General features: G+C 48.1%; 1 protein-coding gene across 1 annotated transcript; it reads left to right on the top strand.

Moving 5' to 3' along the window:
• The first annotated feature begins 10,131 nt into the window (after positions 1-10,131).
• On the top strand, positions 10,132-13,430 carry LOC120654896 (probable cinnamyl alcohol dehydrogenase). The gene is made up of 4 exons (XM_039932578.1): positions 10,132-10,345; positions 10,863-10,976; positions 11,626-11,853; positions 12,536-13,430. Exons 1-4 carry the CDS (start codon positions 10,257-10,259, stop codon positions 13,197-13,199), a joined length of 1,095 nt encoding a protein of 364 aa, XP_039788512.1. The 5' UTR covers positions 10,132-10,256; the 3' UTR covers positions 13,200-13,430.
• Positions 13,431-25,219: the final 11,789 nt, after the last annotated feature.

The following is a 25,219-nucleotide window of genomic DNA, read 5'->3' as shown; positions in this document are numbered from 1 at the left end:
CCAAATGTAGTTTGGGGGTAGGACGTAGCAGGCGGGGGAATTCAGGATATAGCACTAGTCTGTTAGGGTGTTCAGCAAATAGCACTAGAAATTTGTGAATCCATAGAATAGCACCGGTTTCATCAAACAACTCTCAAAACCACACTCCATCTATTTGCTAACTCCTTTTCTTTAATTCTGGCCATTTTCTGTACTTACAAATAGACCAATTTGCCTCTACTACATCTCATTGTGTTGGCATCCCTATCTACCCCTTTACACTGGTTTGGATAAATAAATTGCAAATATCTCCACATAGCATATTGCATATTTATATATAATAGGTCCACTTTATCTTACATAGAGGCATCACCTTACATATTAATAATCTAGTTTTGTATTCACACCAAAATAACTACTGTAAATTGCATGGACCACAAAATATCACACAATTCCCATGCACCAATAGAACTAAGTTTGATATTCAGACATCTCAAATGAGCTACTAAGCTGCATGGATCACAAAATATCACACAAATTCCATGCATTAGTACTAGACCATCATTTTATCCCACTTGACGATGCAGCTCATCCATCCTGGGACAGCACAAAAAGGCGCTTGACTGAGTTAGTGATAGTAGATGACCCTTGAGCATACTCTTGGCCTCCCTGTAACAAAGATACCCTTCTTCGGGTAATACTGCCTAGAGAAATATTAACAGCAGGCACTATCTTTGGCTTGACTGCCCTGTTCTTTGGTTTGGAAGGTGCCTTCCTGCATTCACAAAAAAGTCACTTACAGTACATTAGTAAACTGAGTAGATATGATTTCCTAACTTACCTTTTCTTTGGAACACTACAGCTAGGATCATGCTGTCCAACTTCTCCACATATTTCACATTTTTCCAATTTCCTTGCACCTGGTTCATGGCTTGCCTTGAATCTGTTTTTTCGTTTTCTTCCTGGTCTAGGGTTTGGCCAGAGCGGAACGCCGCGGTTGGGGAAGGAGTCGAGAAAGAGCCCCCAGAGCGATAGAGGGCAAGCTGGTCTTTTGGCTATTGGTTATTCCGTGGAAACCAACGAAAACAATGGAAACAAAGGAATAAAAAAAGAAGCAGTGCTGTTTTCTAAATCTATACGATGTCTGCGATGCTGTTTCCTGAAGCGACGAAAAACCAGTGCTGTTTCGTGAACACCGTCCTATACCAGTGCTGTTTACTGAATTTTCTCCGTAGGGGGCTTGCGGAGCGTTCCGCTGGGTGGACGAAGTGTAGTTGCAGGAGAGTGACGTGGCGCGAGGCAGTGGGGATGTGTGTGTGTGTGTGCCGGGGGGGTGGGGGGTTGTTGGGTAGTTGGGTCGCGCGCGGTATTTAAGCGGGGGCTGCCGGCGTCACCGCCTGAACAAGTTCGGAGCTCTCCTCATTTCTTTCAGAGCTACCATCAGTCTGCCTGTATGTCTCAGCTAGCGAACTTCTAGCTCGAATTTGGAGATAAAAAACGCTCAGGTCGTGTTTAGATACAAAATCCTAAAATTCAAAATTTTTTAAATCATCTGCATGGTGTATTAAATATAGTCAAAAAATAAGTCGCATTACACAAATGGACTGTAAATCGCGAGACAAATCTAATGAGCCTAATTATGTCATGATTAGACACAAATTGCTACAGTAATGCTACAGTAAACATATGCTAATAATAGATTAATTAGGCTCGTTAGCCTCGTCTCGTAGTTTACAAACGAGATCTATAATTAGTTTTGTGATTAGTCTACATTTAATACTTCAAATGTGAAAAATTCTCATCCAAAAATCCAAAATCTAACTAAACACACCATGAGCTTTTTTTTCTCTTCTATCGATGAAAAAACAAGGTCAAGGTTGATGATTGCAGACGAACATGGCAGGTACCCGTATAGATGTCCATTCGGGCCGCCCGGCCCAGCTCGCGCCCGGGCCCGCCCTGGCTCGGTGAGCTCCGGGCCGTGCCGGGTCAGCCAACGGGCGGCACCACGGCCCAGGCACGAGCCCACTGGCCGATTTCGTGCCGGGCCTGCCCGTTTGGCACGCCAAGAAATAGCGTGCCGTGCCGGCCCATGGCCTGGTTTCCAAATTTACATTCAATCAACTCAAAAAAAACAAGGATTTTCATAATCACTTGCAACAGAATTCAGAATCACAACCAACAGAAAACAGGAAACCAAACTACCAAAGTAAGCAAAAGATCATCACTTTTATAACTTGCAAGTGATGATACAAATTATAGATCTGTTTGCACTTGATCTGTGTGATCAAGTTTTAGCTGCCTCGTTAAAAACCTTCCTAGGTAAAACTCACCCTTGTGAGAAATCCTAGGAAGGAAAAAAGAGTACAGCCCAGATCTATAATTTGAATTCAATTTTCATTACATTACAATATTACAGCACCAGAATGAGTTTATCACAAGAATAATGAACAGAGGCACACTCTCTCACTGATGCAAATATGCAATGCAATCTTGGTTGGCTTTGCAGACTTGCTTGCCACTCCCCAAAAGACCAAAATGCCATCACTTGTTCACTAGACAGATGGCGCAGACCCAGTGTTAGAGACAGTCCTACCAAGGAAAAAGGATTGCATTAGTGTCTAGTACTCTAGTGACATGAATTTGGACAACAAAAACAAGAAAGCATTAGTGACTTACTGATTTTCACTAGTCTGCCCTTCACCCAGCAGGTCCTTGTTCAATGCATCTTCCAGATCTTGCACCGCCTTCTCAACCTCGTGCTGTGCCCTTGCATCACCCAACTCCCAATCTTTGACACAGGTCAACATTTCCACTGTATGAAGTTGCAACCGTCGGCGCCGCTCCTCGATAACCCTGCCAGTTAGACTAAAGCAAGACTCCGAAGAAACCGTGGACACTGGAACATACATTATATCTCTAGCAAGGATGGACAGTATGGGATATGTAAGTTTATGCTCATGCCACCAACTTATAATGTTAAAGTCATCATTAAAACAAGTAACAGTGTCACTGTCCAGGTAGGAAGACAACTTAGAAACAGCAGCTATTGTAGGAGCAGATGCAGATACAAGAGGAGTAGAAGAATCAGAAGCAGTAGCACCATAGATCTTACCCCATGTTGTTCTTTTCTTACCTGTAGGTCCTGCTGGTTGAGAGGTCCTTTGTAACCGAGCTCCACCAAACTTGGTTTCATATTTGTTAAATAGTTTGTACAATTCAGTTCTTACCTCACTAAAGTAACTGGAATAGTCAGAACCAATGGTTTGAGAAAGAAGCTGGAGAACATTCTGAAAACCTCTCATTTTGGCTCTAGGATCCAAAATAAAAGCAAAGGAATACAAAACAGGAATGTTCTGCCAGTATTTAAGGAACTTAAGTTTCATATGAGTAACAATGTTCATAAGCAAAGGATCAGACTCTTGTGCATGTAAATGACAGCAATGTCAAGAATATGGTGCAGCATTAAAGGACTGGTTGGGTAATAAACACCAAATAAAGAAATAGTAGAATCATAAAACAGTTCAAGAAACTCCATCATCTTATCAGCAATAGCCCAATGACCACCACTGAGTAGTGGCTCACCATTAACCAAACCATAGTTAGCACCAATGAAAACAGAGAAGGTGGATCTGTAGGGTAAGAGGTGCTTAAGCATGATATAAGTAGAATTCCACCTCACATCCATATCCAACTGAAATTTTCGAGGAGCTACCCCTTAACAAGGTAAAAGTTATGAAATTCAGCAATACGTTGGTTGGAAGAGTTCAAATAAGAAATTGCAGTCCTAAAAGCCTCAAGATATGACTTGTTCCTCTTCAAACCAGACTTGACAATGAGGTTTATAATGTGACAAGCACAGCGCTGGTGCAAGAGACCACGCACTGTTCGCTCTGTGCCAAGTGGTTCAGGGTCAGGACCAAGGTAACCAAGAAAATTGGGAATAAGTCTAGCCATGGCAGAAGCATTCGAGGAAGCATTATCAAGTGTGACATAAAACACCTTATCCTTCAAACCAAACTCAATAACAACAGATTGAACACGTTCATCAATGTTGGCACCAAAATGTGAAACATCAATTAGCCTAAGACCAATGACCCTCTTCTCTAACTCCCAATCAGCAAAAACAAAATGGATGACAACACTAAGATAATCTTCCTTAGCATTGCCAGACCATATATCAGATGTAAGGCACACAGAAGAAACAGACTTCAAGCATTCAATTAGAGCAAAACGGCGCTCAAGGAAATATTTTTCTAGATCTCTAGTTGTGGTCTGCCTAGAGACTAGCAAAATGAGAATTGTGAGCACGCTGAATATATTCCTCAAAAGCATCTTCGAAACCAAAACCTAGAGGCAAATCAAGTCTAGCAATTAAATGGCACAACTCCCTACGAGCAACATCAGGCTTATACTCCCAGGTATGGATAGAACCATCAGGATTATATTTTAGACGAGACTGAACAAGAGCAGCATGTTTAACCTTAGAAAGGCATACCTTCTGATGCCGGAACAAATGCCCAGTACCAGCAGAAGACCGGCCAGAAAGCACATGAGAACAGTGACGGCACTTGGCAGCGACTCTTACCTTCTTGTCGTTTGGCAAGGTCTCAAAGATCTCGTTGAAGTTGTTCCAGGCACCAGATCTGGCATGCTTGAAGTGTGTGCTAGTGCCAGTAGAGACGGATGGAGTAGAGGAAGGCATCACAGGAGGGGTCACACAGCACCTGCACCTCCAGCAGCACCGGCATCATCACCGCCTTCCACATTGATCGGAGCATCAGAGCTACCGAACAATGCCTCGCTGCCAGATGCCAGCTCGTCCTCATCATCGCCGGGGAGCCCACACGCCCTGAGGCCGTCCTTGATGGTGTACTCCTCCATATCGTCCATCACGAGTTCCCAACGACCTCGTCGGCTCCGTTCCTCAACGACTAGCGGCCCCGCGCCGGGCCACAGAAGCAGCCGGCACAAGACCTACAGGAATAGAGGAGGGGGGTTAGGGTTAGGGTTACCAAGAATTGAAGAAGAAGAACAGAAGAACGAGAAGAACACGAACAAGAAGAACGAGAAGAACACGAACAAGAAGAACGAGAAGAACACGAACAAGAAGAACGAGAAGAACAGATCTAAGAACTAGGGTTAGGGTTACCTGCGCAGCCAGAGCCCGGAGCCGAAGCAAGACGAGAGGCGAAGACGGGGACGGCCGACGGCAGCGAGATGCGTGCCTATGGCGATTTGAAGGAGGAGAGGACAGGGGACAGGAAGGTGGTCGGAGTCGGGGTCGGAGTCGGCGACGACGAGAGGAGCCCCCGAGCCGCGAGGGCTCGAGGCAGCGAGCACGCGAGGCGGCGAGTACTACTGGGATCTACATCTACTCACCGGAGATGAGGAGGAGGTGCACTGCGGCGGAGGGGAGGCGAGGTCGCGAGGAGGCGGCGGCCGGCGGGGCGGACTGGCGGAGTCGGAGTCGGGGTCGGGGAAGGGGAAGCGGCTAGATCCAGCGGAGTCGGGGTGGGGCGGGGAAATGGGGATTAGGGTTAGGGTTACAGGGCGCGGGGGAAGGGGTGGGGTTATATACGCGGGGGGGCGGCAGGGGCGGGATTTTGGGCTGGCGGCCTGCTGGACTGCTCCCGGCCGTTGGGGGCAGCGGGCCTTACACCGGGCCGGCCTGCTCCCCCCGTGTCGGGCCATGCAGCCCGGCGTGCTGGGCTGGCGGCCCATGCCCGGCATACCTTGCCGGGCCGTGCCATCCCGGGCACGCTGCAGGCCGGGCCGGGGCCGGGCTCGGGCCGGGCCAAAAAAATGGGCTTCCGGGCGGGCTGCCGGGCCTCGTGCTGCATGGACAACTATAGGTACCAGGTAGAACTCCCTAGTCGTGTGCGGTTGCTTGCATTTCAATTTTGTTTCTGTTTTTTCTCTCAGTGTTGCTTGGCATGCATGACACATCACACGCTGTATGTTGGAGTAGCTATCAGTGTGGTTGTTCGAGCCATGGGCATCAAGTTTTCTTCGGTGTGAAATTGTGGATTAGCCGAGCCCATCATCGTGCCGGCCTTTTTAGCCATGCCGTGGGCTGCCACTACGGACCAGCATGGAGGCCTAGGCACGGCACTGCACCCGAGTCAGGCCTAGCACGGGCACAATGGGCCATAGCCTGGAGCATTTCAGTGCCGTGTTTTTTAGAGCCTGATCCATGCCATGCTTTTTATATGAAGACGAACTAACATATAAAAGAAGATAAATCATTCCATATACTAATTTATGAATCTACAATACAAATAATTTAGTATACATAGAATATAAATCACTCTTAAATTTGAACAAAAGATTGCAAATGTATATATATATTAAAATAAATTTGCATATGCATACTAGACTTAGAATAAAAATAGGAAAAAGGAAACGAAAAGAATGAAGGAAAGAAATAGAAAGGATAAAGAAAAAGAAACCGTCAAAGTAGTAGCGAACAAATAATCATGTATAGCCATGCATGCATGTGTCTGTAGTTAGCCAACCAACTTGCATGTGGATGCACAGTAAAAAAAAAAGAGTCCGCGCCCAAAGTCTGCATGCAATGTTATTGGGCCAAGTAAAATTTAAAATAGCTCGATTCATACTTCAGGCGATGTATCTTAATTTTATAGCGTGGGACGATATATAGCATTTCCGGCCTCCGCCGAACCTCCCACCGGGGCGAGATGGGTAACGAGATCGTATTCACTGCCACGTCTCGTGGATTCCAACATGAGCCCGTAGGAGAGGAACAAAACAACAAAATCAGCCCACAATAAAACAGGAGACAAAAGAAAAAGTCAAAACAAATTCGGCCGACAAAATCAGCCCAGCTTTCATTATCCATCCCTATTAGAATTTGGGCTGCTATGGACCTTACTAGGGACCTTCGCTCTCCTCTGTAGGCCCGGAACGCCGCATAAAAAGAACAAATCGGCTCATGACCAAAGGAAAGGCATGGTCTCTGCGCTAGTCTTCTGCGCCTGTCATGTTAATGGATCCCGAACCTCCGGCTAATGTTAGGGGTCACGCGTGCAGATGCGATGCGACTCATCGCAGAAGGTCTAGCTATGGTCCGCCGCCGCCGCCCCCCGAGCTGCTGCCGAGGAGTGGGAGGTGGGGGAGCGGCCGCCAGCAAGGTGAACGAAAGGAAATTATGCTCAAGAAGAAGGCCGTCGAGAGGGCGGGGAGGGTGGGAGGAATAGGATAAGGAGAGGCAGGAGAGGCCAGCCCTTCTACGATAAATTAGATCTCACAGTGATGCGTGTTGCCCCTAGTAACCGCCGAACCTTTATGTGGTTGCAACGGGCCGGTGCTATGGATCCATGCAAACTAACACATCAGGCCATCATCATCATCTCAGAAAACACCGCGTGCTTGGCACAAGAAGTGTGTGCGTGCGCGCTTGTTCGTTGGCACCAGTAGGCTGATGGTGATGTCCTCGGTCGTCTTGGACTTTGCAGAACTGGACAAGAAAATGCTGTTCTTACCATAATCAAGATGTGGGTGCCTCAGAAGAGCAGCCTAACTAAGATTGGTGGTGTTTTCAGACTCTTTCGACTTCAGACTTTCAGATCATTGATCGCCTGACCCTTCGGTAGGATTCCTTTTTAGAAATTTCCCCGAGGGGATGATCCACTTGCATTGGAAATTTCCAGTGCATTTTAAGCCGCATCGTTGACAATTAGGAGCACACCAGCTCCGGATCCGCATGCGCAGGTACCTATCGGTGTTCGGTGCTCACTTGAAATTCGGTGTAGTGCTTAGCGCGCACGAATCATCTAGCTGATGACTTATCTAGCTTTCGCGTCGATTTCACGGTGATTGGCTCGGCCAATCCACGATTTCAGACACAGAAAAAACTTGACGCCGATGGCTCTAACAACCGCACCGGTAGCTACTCCAAACTAGCATCACGTCCACACGGGGTGTGATGTGCCATTCATCCCAAGCAACAGTGAGAAAAGACAATGAAATCCAAGCATCGCTCCATGTCCATGCTTCCATACAAAGGCAGAGGGCAGACGACTCGGCAGCTCTACCTGCCATGCTCGTCTCCAATCATCAACCTTGACCTTGTTTTTTCATCGACAGAAAAAAAAAAGAAGCTTGAAGGTTTGTTATCTTCTCCAAATTCTAGCTGGAAGTTCGCTAGCTGAGACAGACACCGCAGACTGAAACGCGAAGAGCTCCGCTTGTTCCGGAGGTGACGTCGCTGTGACGTCAGGGCCCGGCGGGCCCGCTCACCTACCGCGCCGGCCGGCCCAACAACCCCCGCATCCCTTTCGGCTTTCGCCTTCTCTCCCCCGTCGCGGCCAACCCACCACAGCCTGCCCCGCGCCACGTCACTTTCCTGCGACCATACTCCGTCCACCCAGCAGCCAGCACCCTAAAAATAAAAATAAACTCCGGACACCCGGTGAAAATTGCGAGGGGGGGGGGGGGGGGGGGGGGTGTTTGCTGACCGGACTTGGTCTCCGGTAGAAATGTACCTGGTCAAGTTTGTCAATGCGCATGGAAGTATGGAACCATCGCTTTTTTAGTAGTACTTCTTCAATTACTGGAAAATTCTGTGCTACATGCTTGGTATCATCTGATATAAGCATTTTTATACGGTAAACAAAGCTATATTTTTTTTTTTGCCACAAACAATTAAACGGTATCTACACTCCCTCACATTATAATGGGTTTCTTTCATTGTGTACAATCTTACCTTTTATTGGAAACAACTTGACATGTGTCTATTGCCCTTGTTTCACTAGGTACAAACGCTAAGCATGCTAAAACAACTTGACATGTGTGAATTCATGATCACATTTATATATTGACCTTGTTCCAGCTGGTACAATTCTGACTTTATTGAAAACAACATTGCATGTGCCTACCAAATTTGGTTTGTACTATAACGTACAGCAGGAGTACACAATACATGTGTCGTCCTTTTATCTTCCGGTAATATAAACCTGTAATTTCCACTAGTATTTTTTTTGGCTTTTTTTGCTAACTCTCACAGGCTCATAGCTTATTGGATTGGTAAGGAAGAACTACAAACTTTATTTTTGCAACGAGAAACAATTGAAATATACTGATTAACATATAAAAATATGGATATATTATACACTACATATTTTATAATAACAAAGTAGTATAGGTTGAGGATTTTAAATATTTTTTCTATTTTACTTATTAAACGCTAATACTAAGTGGTTTGGGCCTCAAACTTGGTCACCAGAATTACGAGGGAATTCTAATTGACGGATTAAGCAATTATTGCTCCTTTAATTTGGCATAAACATTAGTTGTAGTTTCTGCGTGTGCGACTTTATTATGGGAGAGAATAAGGAGGCTCGTATGTTGTATTGTTCGCGTAGAGTTATTTTGGGTCGGTAGAAAAAAAAACAATAACTGGAACTCCAGCAAAAACCCAAAGCAGGAGAGCGGACGAGCGGTACGCAGAAGGTGTTGATCCCACCCGTTGAAGCTGGAAGCTGCCTGCCTCAGAAGATCCTGGTGCCGTGTGGCGGCCGAGCAGAGCAGCCTTGCCGGTTGCCACTTTGCCCTCGAGCCTCGAGGCCGTTTAGTTGCTAAAATGAAAATTTTTTATACAAAATCGACTGTTTGATTAGATGTTTGGAGGATTTTTCGGATACTAATTAAAAAATTAATTTCAGAACTCATCTAGAAACCGCGAGACGAATTTTTTGAGACCTTTGACCATATCATTAGCACATATGGGTTACTGTAGCATTTATAGTTAATTATACACTAATCAAGTTTAAAAGATTCGTCTCGTCATGACCATATCATTAGCACATATGGGTTACTGTAGCATTTATAGTTAATTATACACTAATCAAGTTTAAAAGATTCGTCTCGTCATGTACATCCAAACCATATCATTAGCACATATGGGTTACTGTAGCATTTATAGTTAATTATACACTAATCAAGTTTAAAAGATTCGTCTCGTCATGTACATCCAAACTGTACAATTAGTTTTATTTTTTAACTCTATTTAATACTTCGTATATGTGTCTAAAAGGGAAGTAAAAGGTTTTGGTAAAAAAAATTTGGTAACTAAACGGGCTCACAGTGTCCCAGCTTTGTTCCCTCCGCTATATATAGCCAGCCCTCCTACCAAAAGAGGGCACGCACTACTTGTGCTCTCCCTAGGCCAAAACCAAACCCACCCGCTCCACCCCTCCTCTTCCCCTTCTCCATCCCCATCGCCGCCGTCCCCGATCTCCTCCGGCCTCTCGGGAATGGGCAGCCTGGCGTCGGAGAGGACGGTGGTGGGGTGGGCCGCCCGGGACGCCACCGGGCACCTCTCCCCCTACACCTACACCGTCAGGTACGAACCCGCCGGCCATGGCCATCTCGATCGACCGCTCCGCCGCCGCCACCCTTCGATCCCTTCCTGCTCGATTACCTACCACATCTGCTGTTCTAGTCACAGGCACGCACCACTAAGCTCGAATCAGGCTGAGAAAGCCGAAAATAAAGCCACAACCTTCGTTTTCATTCAGTACATATAGGTTCTACAGTGCAATATATTAATATGGCAGACAGGGAGCATCCCATCGACTGCATATTTACACTCCTTTTTCAGGAGGAGTTCCCATGTTTACATTCCTTCGATCGAGAGAAGAATCTTGCTAACGCTTTCCTTTTTTTGTTAAAAAAACAAGAAAGCTAACGCTGTTCTTATGCCGCCGTGACTCGTGAGCCATTGTCTTTTTCTTTGAACCGAAGTCCGCCATTATCTAATATTCTAATTGTCTCAAAGCATGCGCCTCCTGCCTGCAAGAATCAACTACTGCTTGTCTGCTTTTCTATATATGGGTTTGTTCTGGTGCCGACAACAACAGGAAGACAGGCCCTGAAGATGTGGTGGTCAAGGTGCTGTACTGTGGGATTTGCCATACTGACATCCACCAGGCCAAGAACCACCTCGGCGCTTCCAAGTACCCCATGGTCCCTGGGTAAGCACAGGCACATCCATAGCTTTTCTTCCGTTTTCTAGCGATTTTTCAGCACTACTAGGGGATAGAGAACGGTCCACAAAAAAAAAAACTGAACTTCAAGTGTTCTATTCCAACTTGCATGAGGTTTTCTGAAAAGTCGATATGAAAGGACAGATTGCAACAGATATGTTTTCGCAATTTGATGAGAAATTACATGTGTACAACCAAACTAACTTAGATGTATTTAACCCTGCACGGATAAATAAGCTCAGTAACTGGAAATGGCAGTATCTATGTCATTTCAGAACTGGTGTCAGGTTTACATGTGGCAGTGGCACATGTCACCATCACTCTTTACTTAGTCGTGAATTACTGTCAACACCACCACTGCATTATTTGAAACACAGGATAAACACTGCTTTCATTAGTAGATTTCATACTCACGAGAAACCCTATCATTCCTATCTTTTTCATGATACCTAACCTAGAAGAACTATACCATCATTTCGAGAGCCATGACTGAACCCAACCTCACCAAAACTTTCTCCGACAGCACAACAACTCCACATCTTTTATGCATGTGAACTGAATAATGTTGGAAAAATGCGCACTTCTAGTATAAACAATCATGGCCTGGCTTGGTGATGACGACGGAAACTTTTTTCAGGCATGAGGTGGTCGGCGAGGTGGTGGAGGTCGGGCCCGAGGTGAGCAAGCACCGCGTCGGCGACGTCGTTGGCGTCGGGGTGATCGTCGGGTGCTGCCGCGAGTGCCGCCCCTGCAAGGCCAACGTCGAGCAGTACTGCAACAAGAGGATCTGGTCCTACAACGACGTCTACACCGACGGCCAACCCACGCAGGGCGGGTTCGCCTCCACCATGGTCGTCGACCAGAAGTGAGTCCCTCAAACTATTAACAGTCACCACTGCACTCATAGTTCAGCATTATCTTTATCTAAACAAAAAATGTCCTGGACAAAGCAAGCAATATTTGGACTTTGATTTGGACTCTGTGAAGTCGATGAGGTCAAATCCTTCTAGAAAAGGGTGGAGGAAAGTATGGGTATAGGGAAATGTTACAACTGAGAAAATTCATCACGCGCACCAGCAAGTATGGGTGTATGGGTATGGATGTGGTGACCAGGCAAGAGTGTGATGTCAAAAGAAAGGTTTGTTGTGCTACCTTTACTAGCTCAACTTTGTGGAGTTGAACCATCACCACAGAAGCCGAATCCTCACCTACTGACCTACTCGTCTGAAGAATGGTCACCTAAACCGCTGGTTGTTGGGAGGAGAAGTGAGGATACCTTTCCCCATCCTTCCATCCAAAACTTCTCTGCATGCTACTCTAGTGTGCGTGCTGTCTTTTTCAGTCGCACTACCACCTATCCAACTACAGTCTGAGATAACCTTTTTTTTTGTTTGCTTATGTGAATTATGAATTTATATATGATAGGCATGCACCAGGCAGTAGCTCTTCGAGAGATCTTTCATCCTTGTTGAATTTGTAACAGTTAACCAATGCTCGATCGAGTCAGAAGATTTAACCTGGGCAATTCTTCCTCCATTGGCGTGCAGGTTCGTGGTGCCGATCCCGGCAGGCCTGGCGCCGGAGCAGGCGGCGCCGCTGCTGTGCGCGGGTGTGACGGTGTACAGCCCGCTGAAGCACTTCGGGCTGACGGCCCCGGGCCTCCGCGGCGGCATCCTGGGGCTCGGCGGCGTGGGCCACATGGGCGTGAAGGTGGCGAAGGCGATGGGCCACCACGTGACGGTGATCAGCTCGTCGTCCCGGAAGCGCGCGGAGGCGATGGACGAGCTGGGCGCGGACGCGTACCTGGTGAGCTCCGACGCGGAGGCCATGGCGGCGGCCGCCGACTCGCTGGATTACATCATCGACACGGTGCCGGTGCACCACCCGCTGGAGCCGTACCTGGCGCTGCTGCGGCTGGACGGCAAGCACGTGCTGCTGGGCGTGGTCGGCGAGCCGCTGAGCTTCGTGGCGCCCATGGTAATGCTGGGCCGCAAGGCCGTGACGGGCAGCTTCATCGGCAGCGTCGACGAGACCGCCGAGCTGCTGCGGTTCTGCGTCGACAAGGGGCTCACCTCCCAGATCGAGGTGGTCAAGATGGGGTACGTCAACGAGGCGCTCGAGCGCCTGGAGCGAAACGACGTCCGCTACCGCTTCGTCGTCGACGTCGTCGGCAGCAACATCGAGGAGGCGGCGGGGGCGCCGGCCAACTGACGGGGCGCCTGGAACCGTGTGAGGCTGTGCCGGCGTCGTAGCGTTCGTTCTCGTGTCCGAGGTGTGTGGGTCGTGTGCGTTGGATCGGCTTGCAGATGGTGGATGCTTGATGTGAGTTTCGTTATGGACTAGTACTATTATTTTGAAGTTTACATGTATCTGGTTCTGGTCTCGCCAACCATTACAATCTCTGCTAAAAAAGAATCTGAATCTGCCCAAGCATCTATCAGACACGTTGCTACTGCTTTTTTTTTTTTGAGAAAAGGGTTGGATTTCATTAATATAGAAAGTTTACATCCAGCCTCTTGAATCGGGTACCCCTGAAATATAGAAAAATTACACATAAATCCACTACAGGAGCATCCAGCATTTGTCGCAGCTGCCGAACCGAATCAACGAGAAAGTCTTCAATGCCCTTCAGTAGCATGCCAAGAGCATGCCAGTTTGTTCGTTGAACGCCTCGGGCGGTCCTCACATCCACCGGGCTCGGACACCGGTTGCCTCACCGGCCAAACTCAGTCGACAAGCAGCACGCCCGCAAGTGGATCAAAAGTACACCAGCCCAGCACGAGGAGGTGGAGAACTAACCTCCCAAAGTGGCCATCAGAACCACTTTGAAGAGACAAAACAAACCGTACACCAGCCCAGCACGAGGAGGTGGAGAACTAACCTCCCAAAGTGGCCATCAGAACCACTTTGAAGAGACAAAACAAACCTCTGGTCTCCCGCAGTGTTATCGCCATAAATTAACAGGGTTAATTAATAGGCCGCGAACAAGTTGGGCTTAAAGCAGGAATTAAAGAAGACTTGTGAATCGGCTCATGCGTAAGTGTTTGGGCCATGTGGGCCATGTATCTTTAGATTTAGTTCAGTTTGGGTTAGAGATAGAGTCCGATTTGGACACGTTGGTTTAGATTGTTTTTCAAGTCTCCGGACGATAAATATGTACCCTATGATATTCGTAAGGAGGAGAACGTCATCACGTCTCGCAACAACAATTCTCGGCGCACCGCCACCCATAATCCTAGGGTTTCATCCAAGTAAGCGACACGCTGCCCTAATCACTTCTTGTGATCAGGGCAGCATTGTTCTTGCTTTTACCTTGGTATTACTCGTACTGAAGCGTTTTTTATGGTGAGTAGTCCTAGTTATCCTGATGTTCGTAGCATGAACTTTAGTAGATCTATCATGTTCTTGTTGTCTATCATCTACGAATATCATGTTATCTCTGCGTGATCATGTATTAATCTTACGCTAATTCTCATTGCATAGGAATTAGTCGCGTAGAGACAATACCCTGCTTCTTTTCTATCTAGTAGATCTAATATGTTATGGTTTGTTCTTATACTTAAGAATCGGCTTAATATCTGCTAGGTTAGGCCTTGCAAACGGATTGAATGATCCGGCGACATATTAGATGCTTTGCTTTGATCTTAATATGGATTGATCCGGGAAATGGCTCTCGCTTATTCTTAGGCCTCTATTCTGGTTAAAGTTTGGTTATCTATTACGCTCGTTAGGCCTAACTACGTGTAGGATGTTACGATCTAGCAGTGAAGCTTTTACCGTCGTGGATTGGATTAGTTAGATCTAATTGAAGCAGCTTTTGCATCTAATTGCTTTATCTATTAATATCCAGATATGCAGATCTGATTTGACACCGGGACTCGATCGACTCTTTAAAGCCGATGCAAGAGTCGTCCCGGGGAGCCGACCACGGCTCGGACTAATATTTACACGTGTTTGTGCATGCAGGCAAATCGTCGAAAGCACATTCGCACCTTCCTGATCGGGTATAGATCAGGTGGCACGACCTGCATCTCCGGAAGCATCGGTGTGTGCCAGGATCTGGGCCGCTGACCGAGGGACCGGTGCCAGCCAGCGCCCCGGCAGCCTCCCGGCACTTCGTGTTGCCTGTCGCTACTCGCCGGTGGGTTTTGACCGACAACACATTCTGGCACGCCCGGTGGGACCTTCATCAGCAACAACGTCCATCGCCGGGATGACTGGACCTCAGAACCAAGCGCCGGTTCCGCCGACCACCAACTCTGTCACGTATGAAGAGCTGACCCCCGAACACCAGCAGAAGTATGATGAGGTCAAAGCTCAGTTCGAAGCCGATCTCATCGGCTCTTTCGAGAGGACCCGTAACCACGGCATTAGGTGGAAGGGGTTCTCACCCGAAGGTGCTCTCGACAACGTCGACCTGTCCGTACCGTCAGAGGAGCGCACCAGAGCCCTGCGCCAGGAGATGAACTATATGGTGGCTCACTCACTTCATCGGCACACAAAAAGCCTGGTGAACGAGCTCGAGCGCGTGGCACATCGCGTCGTCCAGGAGGTGATCAAGAACCAGTACTCCCCATCGGGACCAATCCTGGGGAGTCACAGGGGAGAAGCCCCACTTCAGCCTAGGCCGCCATTGCCATACTCGCTCACAACTCCAGGACTGCAGAATTCGCCGATCTACGTCGTCTACAAGATCGGCGGTGATCCCGGGGAGGGCTAGTTCCTGAGCGAGCCGCCTAAGGAGATCCCACACGGCTACACGTGCGTGTACATACCTGACAACATCAACCCAACAAGCGCGGGACAGCTGGTGAGTACAGGAGCTTCAGGGACAGATGCGGAGAAACAAGCATGGCTAGCGAAGTACGCTACCGGGCCGAGTGCTGAGCCCTCGGCCCCAGGAGTTCTTAGTGTGGAGCAGATCAGCGCAATACTAAGGGACCAGTTCGGCATTCTTCCCAAGAGAAAGGCGTTCGGCTATTCCAAGCCGTACCCAAGCAACTACGACTTGATCCCGTTGCCACCCAAGTATCGGCTCCCGGAGTTCACCAAGTTCAGCGGGTCAGAAGGAGCCAGCTCCATCGAGCACGTGAGCCGATACCTAACACAACTCGGGATGATTTCAGTATCAGATCCTCTGAGGGTCCGGTTCTTCTGCCAGTCTCTCACGGGCTCAGCCTTTGGATGGTACACGTCATTAGCCCCAGATTCGATCCGCACTTGGAGGCAGCCGGAAGATTAGTTCCACACCAAGTATCACTCAGAGGCTGTTGAAGCCGGGATTGCCGACCTCGCCCAAGTCAAGTAGAAGCGAGGGGAAAGCGTGTCAGAGTATGTGCAGCGCTTCAGAGAGGTCAAGAATCGATGCTACTCATCGCGCATCACAGAAAAGGAGGCAGTCGATTTGGCAATTCTGGGGCTCGCTAAGCCGATCAAGGATCTGGTTTTTCAGTTGGATTTCACCTCTCTGGCGCACATGGTACAGAAGCTCACGACGTATGAACACTATCATCCTAAGTTGTACCAGGAAAAATTCAAGCGCCATGTGAATATGGCCCAAGCAGATGATTCTGATGATTCTAGCGGGGAACAAGAAGAGGCTTTGGCAGAGTGGACCCGGGGGGGCAAACCCTGTCCCGTGCAAGTGGGTCAAACAGAAGGGGCTTGTGAAGGGCTTTGATTTTGACGTGGCCAAGGCAGAGCAGATATTCGACTTACTGCTCAAAGAAAAGCAGTTGAAGCTCCCAGAGAATCACAAGCTGCCAACGACGCAAGAGCTGCAGGCGAGGCCGTACTGCAAGTGGCACCACTCGTTCACCCATGCCACGAATGACTACAAGGAGCTGCGTCGGCAGATCCAATCGGCTATTGAGCAAGGCCGATTAATTCTGGCCCAACACATGATGAAGGTTGACAGTCAACCGTTCCCACTGGCTAATGTGGTGGAGCTGTCGGATCTTAGACCTGAGAGCCAGAATTTTGCGTTCCAGATTAACATGGCGGGACCCATACGCCGCCGTGACGAGTAGAGGTTTAGAGAGGTCGATTCTGGCAAACGGCCCCAGGATGAAGACGAGTCGGAGCAGCAACATATTACCGAAGAACAAGTGTGTTACATCCGCAATCAACTCCCAGCTTCCAATTGGCTTCTTGAAAAATACGAGTATCAGTACAAGCTGCGTCGCCGGTATGAATCGGAAGAGGAGAAGTACGAGCACCGTGCGGGGAGAACGCTGGGGAGGCGCCAAGCTGTGCGCGACCACTGGCATTGCCCGTTCTTCAGGTACTGTTGGAATTCCGGCATGAGCCGATTGCCTACTATCGATGATTGCCTGGAGTGCAGGCCTCGGGGACGCCAGTCAGGTGAGACGTCGGTGTAATGGCGCTTGGGGCCCAAAGCATGTCTCGACGACCATGTTGAGCGGCCATCCAGGGATGATCTTGAGCTCGAAGGAGAGGATAAGTATCATCGTCCATGATGGTGTCCTGACGGACTCAGTCGCTCGCAGAAGCGCAGAGTGCAGCGCTTACGCAATCTCGAAGAGGCGGAAGCAAGGTACCTCGACGTGCTGAGGAAGGCGCGTCCGGATCTCGCGGAGCAAGTCAGGCACCCGCGAAGGGTGGAAAGGCACCCTCCAAGGAGGGAGTGGCACCTCAAGCAGCCAAAAGCCGATGAGAAGCCTTCGGCTGATGTGAATATGGTGTTTGTGCTCCCATCAGAGTTTCGGGCGCCCCAACCGAAGGAGTTGGCCGTCGCACAGCTCGATCTTGGCCCCCAGCCGATCATCTTCGAGAAGCCCAAAGAGAAAAGCTACAAACACCTGAAGGGGTTATATCTCAAGGGCCTCATCAACGGCAAGCCTGTGAACTGGATGTTGGTCGACACTGGCGCCGCAGTTAATTTGATGCCATATTCAGTGCTGCGCCAATTGGGTCGTTCTGCTGCTGACCTTATCAAGACCAATGTAATGCTCAATGATTTCAACGGTGTAGCAGCACCGTCCAAATTAGACCGGCTTAAATGCACTAACCATCATCTTAATACTTAATCCAGTTACTGTGCACTTAAATCGGTGTAACCTGACAGGCTGTCGGGTAAAATCCCGATTAAACTACTGTACTCCAGGATCACAATTGCACTTAGACCCGTACGAAGACGAGCACAGGTGTTACCCGCATACAGAAATCTTCAAATTAATTTACAACACCAGTTTTACATAAAAGTCTTAAATACAAACAACAGAGTTCAAACGCACAGCGGAAGTTTAAAACTGAGTTCGAAATACAAAACGATATCTACGACGACGATAAAAGGTGAGCTCCACATCCTGCCCACCGATGTGACGCCAACCTGCCCAATCTTCACGGGGAAGACGGGGCCCACTCGACGGTCCAACCTGGAGGAAGCGGCTGTCCAATCCAGGACGCACAGATCTCCTCGAAGTCCGCCGGGACACAACCTGCTCAGAGGGGTTACAACAACAACCCTGAGTATACTAATACTCAGCAAGGCTTACCCGACTCTGGTATACTTAGCCCATTACCTAGACATGCAAAGCTTTTTGGCTCTGAAGTTCCTTTGCTGAAAAGCTGCTAGAAGTGAATCCTTACTTTCAATATTTTAGCTCCGTTTAGTATACCAAGTATTACTAAGTTCGCCTATTCATCTAAAACACACATGGTAGAACAGATTATCTTTTAGAACAACCAAAAACAACATTCCATCGCTACCTTTCAATACTTATTTCACTTCTTACTACGATGTGACGCAGTGACCAAGGTTCTCTTAACCGAGAGAGACGGCGAATCGATCCGATTTAACCTTGCAAGGTGGACCTAACTCACACGACACATGTAAGCCCCGCCGGGCCATGCGCGTCAACTGTTCCCACATTACCACGGCATCTGAACTACGCCTGCTAAAACCCAGGTGATGGGCCCCTCGCAGTGAACTCCCGGAGAACCCGGAGGCGGCATCCTATCCAACACCCGCCAACTCCCACGCCCAGCGTAGCATGGCGGAATTCAAATCACCGCTGTAATGTGGTACACAGCTTACCGGTTTCGACTACCTCCTACTTCCGGTATGTGGTTAGTACTGTTCAAACTCGGTTATCAGGGCCAACAACGGTACGGTCCTCAATCGACACAGGCGGGAGTTCATTTTCTCAACTAATCCAACTCATTCCCGCCCGGTCTCCAATTCTTTTTACTCATCAACATATTTCCAAGCCAAAGCTAAGGGATCAAGATCCTAAACTCGCGAGTGACAGCAATCACTCGACTTCTACCGAAATCCTATTTAGCAAAGCATTTCTATCGACACCTGCATACTAGTATAGGCCCACGGTACCTAGGGAAAACATGCATACTATGGTTCCATTCAACTCCTAGAACATAAATGCACAATACTTAAATAAACATTGAATAATTTTAAATTATGGTTATGCTCCGGGGCTTGCCTTGCAGGTCAGCGGGGTTAATAAAGTCTGCTGGAGCGTGCTCAACGGTGACCTGCTGCTGCTCCTCTGCTCGTGGCTCCTGGACCGGCTCAACGATCAGCTCGTGGACAGCTTCGTTCGCGGCGTCTACACGAATAAAAAATATGCCATGCAACAGATTAGAACCCAGCAATACATGAATGCTACTGATGCGATTCCAAAAGTTAAAATATTTTAGCCTGAAGTGTTTCCAACAAAAACAACTACTAAAACGACTTAGGTTAGCATGAATTAACAGGAATTTGCTTTGCATGCAAGAAACAAGTAACTAACCCTAGCAAGTAAACGAAGTACAAATAGATCTACCCAAAAGCGTATAGCAACAAGCCAAGAAACTTTTACAGTGGACTAAACATGAAATGAGTAATCCACTGCGAATTTTTCATAATTTTTAGAACCATAGAACAAGTGGTACAAAATAAACTAGTTTAAACACAAATTGAATTTTCACCAGAGCAAAAGTGATAAAACGCATGCTTAAGCATTTTTCCTCTGCAGATCATGATTTTAGAAAGCTAACAAAATTTACTTTGTATTTTTTGGATTTTTCTTCATTTTTCTACAAACTCTAGAAGTTTTCAGCCATTAACTAAATGAAAAACACTAAAAAGATAAAAGGGGGGGGGACTGACAGCCGGGCCCCACTGGACAGTGGGCGCCGGCCCAGCTCGTCCCCCTCCTCTGCTCTGCCCCGTGCGGGCCGGCGCACACCGGGGCGCTCCAGGCGCGCGCGCGCGGCGGCTGCTGGCCGGCCGGCCGGCGGCGCAGCGCTGGCGGCCCGCGCGCAGGGGCCCGCGCACCCGCAGCCCGCGCGGAGGCGACGCGAGGCGGGGCGACGCGGCGGCGGCACTCCAGACCAGGGCGGCGGCGGCTGGCGGCGGCGGCTTGCGGCGTTCCGGCGGCGGCGCGAGGCAAACCGGCGGCGGCGGCCGCGGATTAAGGTGGGGAGTGGGTCGGTGAGCGAGGGGAGGGCGAGTAGGGTGCGGCCGTGCTCACCTTGGGCTTGATTTGGGCGGAGAAGACCTCGGAGAGGAAGCTCGACGGCGTGGGGTGGAGTTCGGGAAGAACAGCAATGGCGGCCGCGACGGAAACGTTCGATTCGGCCGGGATTCGGCTCAAACGGGCACGGGGTGGAGTGGAGACGGTGGACGGCAAGGCTGCTGGGCTCTGGACGCAGCGAATCGAGGCGGGGCGGCGAGCCGTGGCCGGCGCGACGAACGGCGGCGACTCGAGCTCGTGCTCTGCGCAGCAGCTCGGGAAAGGGATAGGGATGGACTGAACGGAAGCTTCCAGGCCAGTGCAAGGTGAAGAGCGGCGTCGGGGCGCGATTGCCGACGCGTGGCGTCGTTCGCCGGCGACCAGACGCCGGTATGGCGTCGGGGCGGCACAGTGACGAACACAGTGAAGACACTGTTTCTTCGTTTAAATGATTTTTGCCCGAGTTTGACCAGTTGAAACTCAAATTTTCATATGGGAACATGAAATTTGGCCAAAATAAAAGTTGTAGAGAAAAAGAAGATCTACAACTTTCGTTTTGGGCGAAAGTTGATTTGGAGCTCGGATCAAGGACAAAAACGAGATCGAACACAGCTAAGTAGATGGTTACTGCGCGAACGCGATTAGCGTTAACGACGAATTTGAGTCCACACTTAGCGAGTTAACTCATGATTAGCGAGACAATTAACACAGGGGTGTTACAGCCTTCCCCCCTTAAAGGAATCTCGTCCCGAGATTCCAGCATGAGAGAATTTAAACAGGCGGAAAGGGTTCGAAGATGTAGTACCTGGATGAGCATTTAAAAACTCCGGATACTTGGATCTCAGGAACTCCTCCTTCTCCCAAGTAGCTTCATCTTCGGAGTGATTACTCCATTGAACTTTGTAGAATCGGTTGGTTGTGCGACGTGTAACTCGATCCTTGCGATCAATAATCTTGATAGGATGCTCAGAATAAGTGAGATTAGACTCTAATTGAATCGAGTCACTTTCAACAGCTTCCGTCGGAACTCTAAGGCACAGTCTGAGTTATGACACATGGAAGATGTTATGAACCGCAGAAAGATTCGCTGGAAGATCCAACCGATAAGCCACAGGACCGCATCGTTCCACAATTGGATATGGACCGATGTAGCGGGGAGCTAACTTTCCTTTTATTCCAAACCTTTGCACGCCTTTCCAAGGTGATACTTTCAGATAGACGTGATCACCGACCTTAAAGACGAGTGGATCTCTTCTTTTATCTGCATAGCTCTTCTGTCGAGATTGTGCAATCTTTAAGTTGGCTTGGATAAGGCGGACTTGTTCTTCGGCCTCTTGAACCATGTCGGGCCCAAAGATTGTTCTTTCCCCGGTTTCAGACCAATTAAGAGGTGTACGGCATCGACGACCGTATAAGGCTTCAAATGGAGCCATTTTGATGCTTTCTTGATAACTATTGTTATAAGAAAATTCAGCTAATGGCAAATATTGATCCCATTTCTGTGGATAGGTCAAGACACATGCACGAAGCATATCTTCCAGAATCTGATTAATTCTCTCTGTTTGGCCATCTGTTTGAGGGTGGTAAGCAGAACTGCGAATCACCCGAGTTCCTAAGCAAGTATGCAATTGTTCCCAAAAACGAGCAGTGAATTGGCTACCACGATCAGAGACGATAGTCTTGGGTATACCATGCAGGCATAAGATACGCTCAACATATAACTCAGCATATCTTTTTGTGAAATAACGAGTACTGACTGGAAGAAAATGTGCTGACTTGGTTAGCCTGTCGACCACAACCCAAATAGAATCGTATCCCTTTTGAGTTCGAGGCAGGCCAACTATAAAGTCCATACTAATGTCTTCCCATTTTCATTCAGGAATACTCAAGGGTTGAAGAGTCCCAGCGGGTCTGAGATGACTGGCTTTAACCCTCCGACAGATATCACACTCTGACACATACTTGGCTATTTCCCTTTTCATCCGAGTCCACCAAAATCGTTGCTTCAGGTCTTGGTACATCTTGTTGCTACCCGGATGAATTGATAATCGTGACGTGTGAGCTTCATCAAGTATTTGTTTTCTGAGTTCAAAATTCTTAGGCACCACTAATCGGTTCTTGAACCATAGTACATTCTCAGTATCCTGGTGGAAGCAATTCACTTTAGGGTCTCCTTCTGACAGTCTTCTCTGAATTTCCTTCACCCCTTTATCTTGCTTTTGTGCCGCTATGATGAGGTCGCGAAGAGTAGAGGTAAGCTCTAAATGAGCCAATGTGCCATGTGGTACAATACTTAAGTTCAGCTTTTCCATTTCAAAGCAAAGAGACTCGCTTAATGGTATAGCTGAAATGCAATGACAGTGAGCTTTGCGACTTAGCGCATCGGCAACCACATTTGCCTTGCCTGGATGATAATGCACTTCGAGCTCATAATCTTTAATCAGCTCAAGCCATCTTCTTTGACGCATGTTCAAATCAGCCTGAGTGAACAGATATTTGAGACTCTTGTGATCGGTATAGATGTTGCACAATGAACCTAAGAGATAGTGTCGCCAGATCTTCAGTGAATGGACCACAGCTGCTAATTCAAGATCATGAGTGGGATAGTTTTCTTCATGACGCTTGAGTGATCGAGATGCATAAGCAATCACTCGGTTCTCCTGCATCAGAACACAGCCAAGTCCTGTGCCTGAGGCATCACAGTAGACATTAAAAGGTTTTGTAGTGTCAGGCTGGGCCAAAATTGGAGCAGAAGTGAGAAGTGTTTTCAATTTCTGGAAAGCTTCCTCACATTGAATACTCCAATAGAATTTAATACCCTTTTTCAGAAGTTCAGTCATTGGCTTCGCAATTCTGGAGAATTCTGGAATGAACCGACGATAATACCCAGCTAAACCCAAGAAACTGCGAATTTCAGGGACTGAAGTTGGGGCTTCCCAATCGAGTACATCCTGCACTTTACTGGGATCCACAGAGATGCCCTCAGCAGATATGACATGACCGAGGAATGGCACTTCCTTCAGCCAGAAGTCACACTTGCTGAATTTGGCATAAAGCTGGTGCTCTCTCAGACGCTGAAGTACTATGTGAAGATGATGAGCATGTTCTTCCTCATTCTTGGAGTAGATCAAGATATCATCAATGAAGACCACGACGAACTTGTCTAACTCCGGCATGAATACCGAATTCATGAGGTACATGAAATAAGCGGGAGCATTGGTTAATCCGAAAGACATCACCAAATACTCATATAAACCATAACGAGTAGAGAAAGCTGTTTTTGGTATATCCACCGGTCTGATTTTTATCTGATGATAGCCAGATCGAAGATCTATTTTTGAGAATACCTTAGCTCCGGCTAGTTGATCAAAAAGAATATCGATACGAGGAAGTGGATATTTGTTTTTAATGGTCACTGCATTCAGAGGTCGATAATCCACACATAACCTCAGTCCGTGATCTTTCTTCTTCACGAACAGAGCCGGGCAACCCCAAGGTGAGGTGCTCGGTCGAATATAGCCTTTATCCAGCAACTCTTGTAACTGGATTTTTAATTCAGCTAACTCACTGGGAGTCATTCTATATGGCCTTCGAGATATGGGGGTTGTGCCAGGCTGTAACTCAATGACAAACTCAATATCCCGATCGGGAGGCATGCCTGGCAAGTCCTCAGGAAACACATCAGGGTATTCACAAATCACCGGAATTACTTCTAGAATTTTTCCCTCCAGATGGTATATGACAGTGGCTGGAATTGCATGCTGGGAAAGATGAATTTCCATAGAACCATACATGGAAGAGTTGAACTGAAGGATACGAGAAGAGGTATTGATGATAACGCCATGCTTCTTCATCCAATTCATTCCAAGTATGATATCTATCCCTTGACTTGGAAAAACAATGGGAGTAAGTGGAAAAATTTTCCTACCCAAGTTAAGGGGAACATTTCGAACTACTTGGCCAGCATTTAATCGGTTGCCAGGTGTCTGAATAATGTAGGATTTCTCTAGGCATGATACTTGTAAGTGAAGTCGTGCCACACATGCTTCACTGATAAAATTATGAGATGCTCCAGAATCAAATAGCACAGTAACAGGGCAGTGATTAACGGAGAACGTACCCGCCATCACTTGAGTGCCCTCCGGGACTTCCTCCAGAGTAGTGTAGTTCACACGACCAGTCTTAGCAGGTACAACCTTCTTCTTCTGATCCTTCTGGCTGGAACCTTGACTCAGTGCTGGAGTCTTGTAGATGTTCTGCCGAGGTGGCAGACGGCAGTCTCGTGCAAAGTGCCCCAGGTTACCACAATTGTAACAAGGGTAGTTGTTGGGGCATGGAGCTTGTAGCATTAGCGGCCTCTGCTGCTGTGTCGGGAAACGAGGTACCCACGGTTGCTGTTGCTGGGGTGGCCTAGCGACCCAACGGCCCTGCTGTGGAGGACGGTTTGAAGCCTGCTGATTCCCTGTCTGAACCAGCTTGTACCTCTGGGGTGCATTGCTGGAGGATCCAGCAGGTGCCTTTCTCTTCTTGTCAGCTTTGTGTGCCAGCGTGGCATCTTCCTGCGTGATGGCCTTATTAACCAGATCAGTAAAGTTGTTGCAAGTAGTGAGAGCCAGTTTGTCCTGGAGCTTTGTGCTGAGTCCCCTTCTGAAGCAATCCTGCTTCTTCTCATCAGTATCCACATGAAAACCGCCGTACTGAGATAGCTGATTGAAGGTTTGAGCATATTACAGCACGGTGTTAGTCCCTTGT

This window comes from Panicum virgatum, chromosome 1N (genome assembly GCF_016808335.1).
Source record: "Panicum virgatum strain AP13 chromosome 1N, P.virgatum_v5, whole genome shotgun sequence".
Taxonomy (NCBI): Eukaryota; Viridiplantae; Streptophyta; class Magnoliopsida; order Poales; family Poaceae; genus Panicum; species Panicum virgatum.
This window is presented reverse-complemented; position numbering and strand designations above follow the sequence as displayed.

What these genes read in the sequence shown, in the direction of transcription:
- LOC120654896 (XM_039932578.1), top strand. Translation starts at nt 10,257, where the DNA reads ATGGGCAGCCTGGCGTCGGAGAGGACGGTGGTGGGGTGGGCCGCCCGG. An exon ending in CCCTACACCTACACCGTCAG is followed by an intron (nt 10,346 to 10,862) that starts GTACGAACCCGC and finishes CGACAACAACAG; the next exon opens with GAAGACAGGCCCTGAAGATG. An exon ending in ACCATGGTCGTCGACCAGAA is followed by an intron (nt 11,854 to 12,535) that starts GTGAGTCCCTCA and finishes ATTGGCGTGCAG; the next exon opens with GTTCGTGGTGCCGATCCCGG.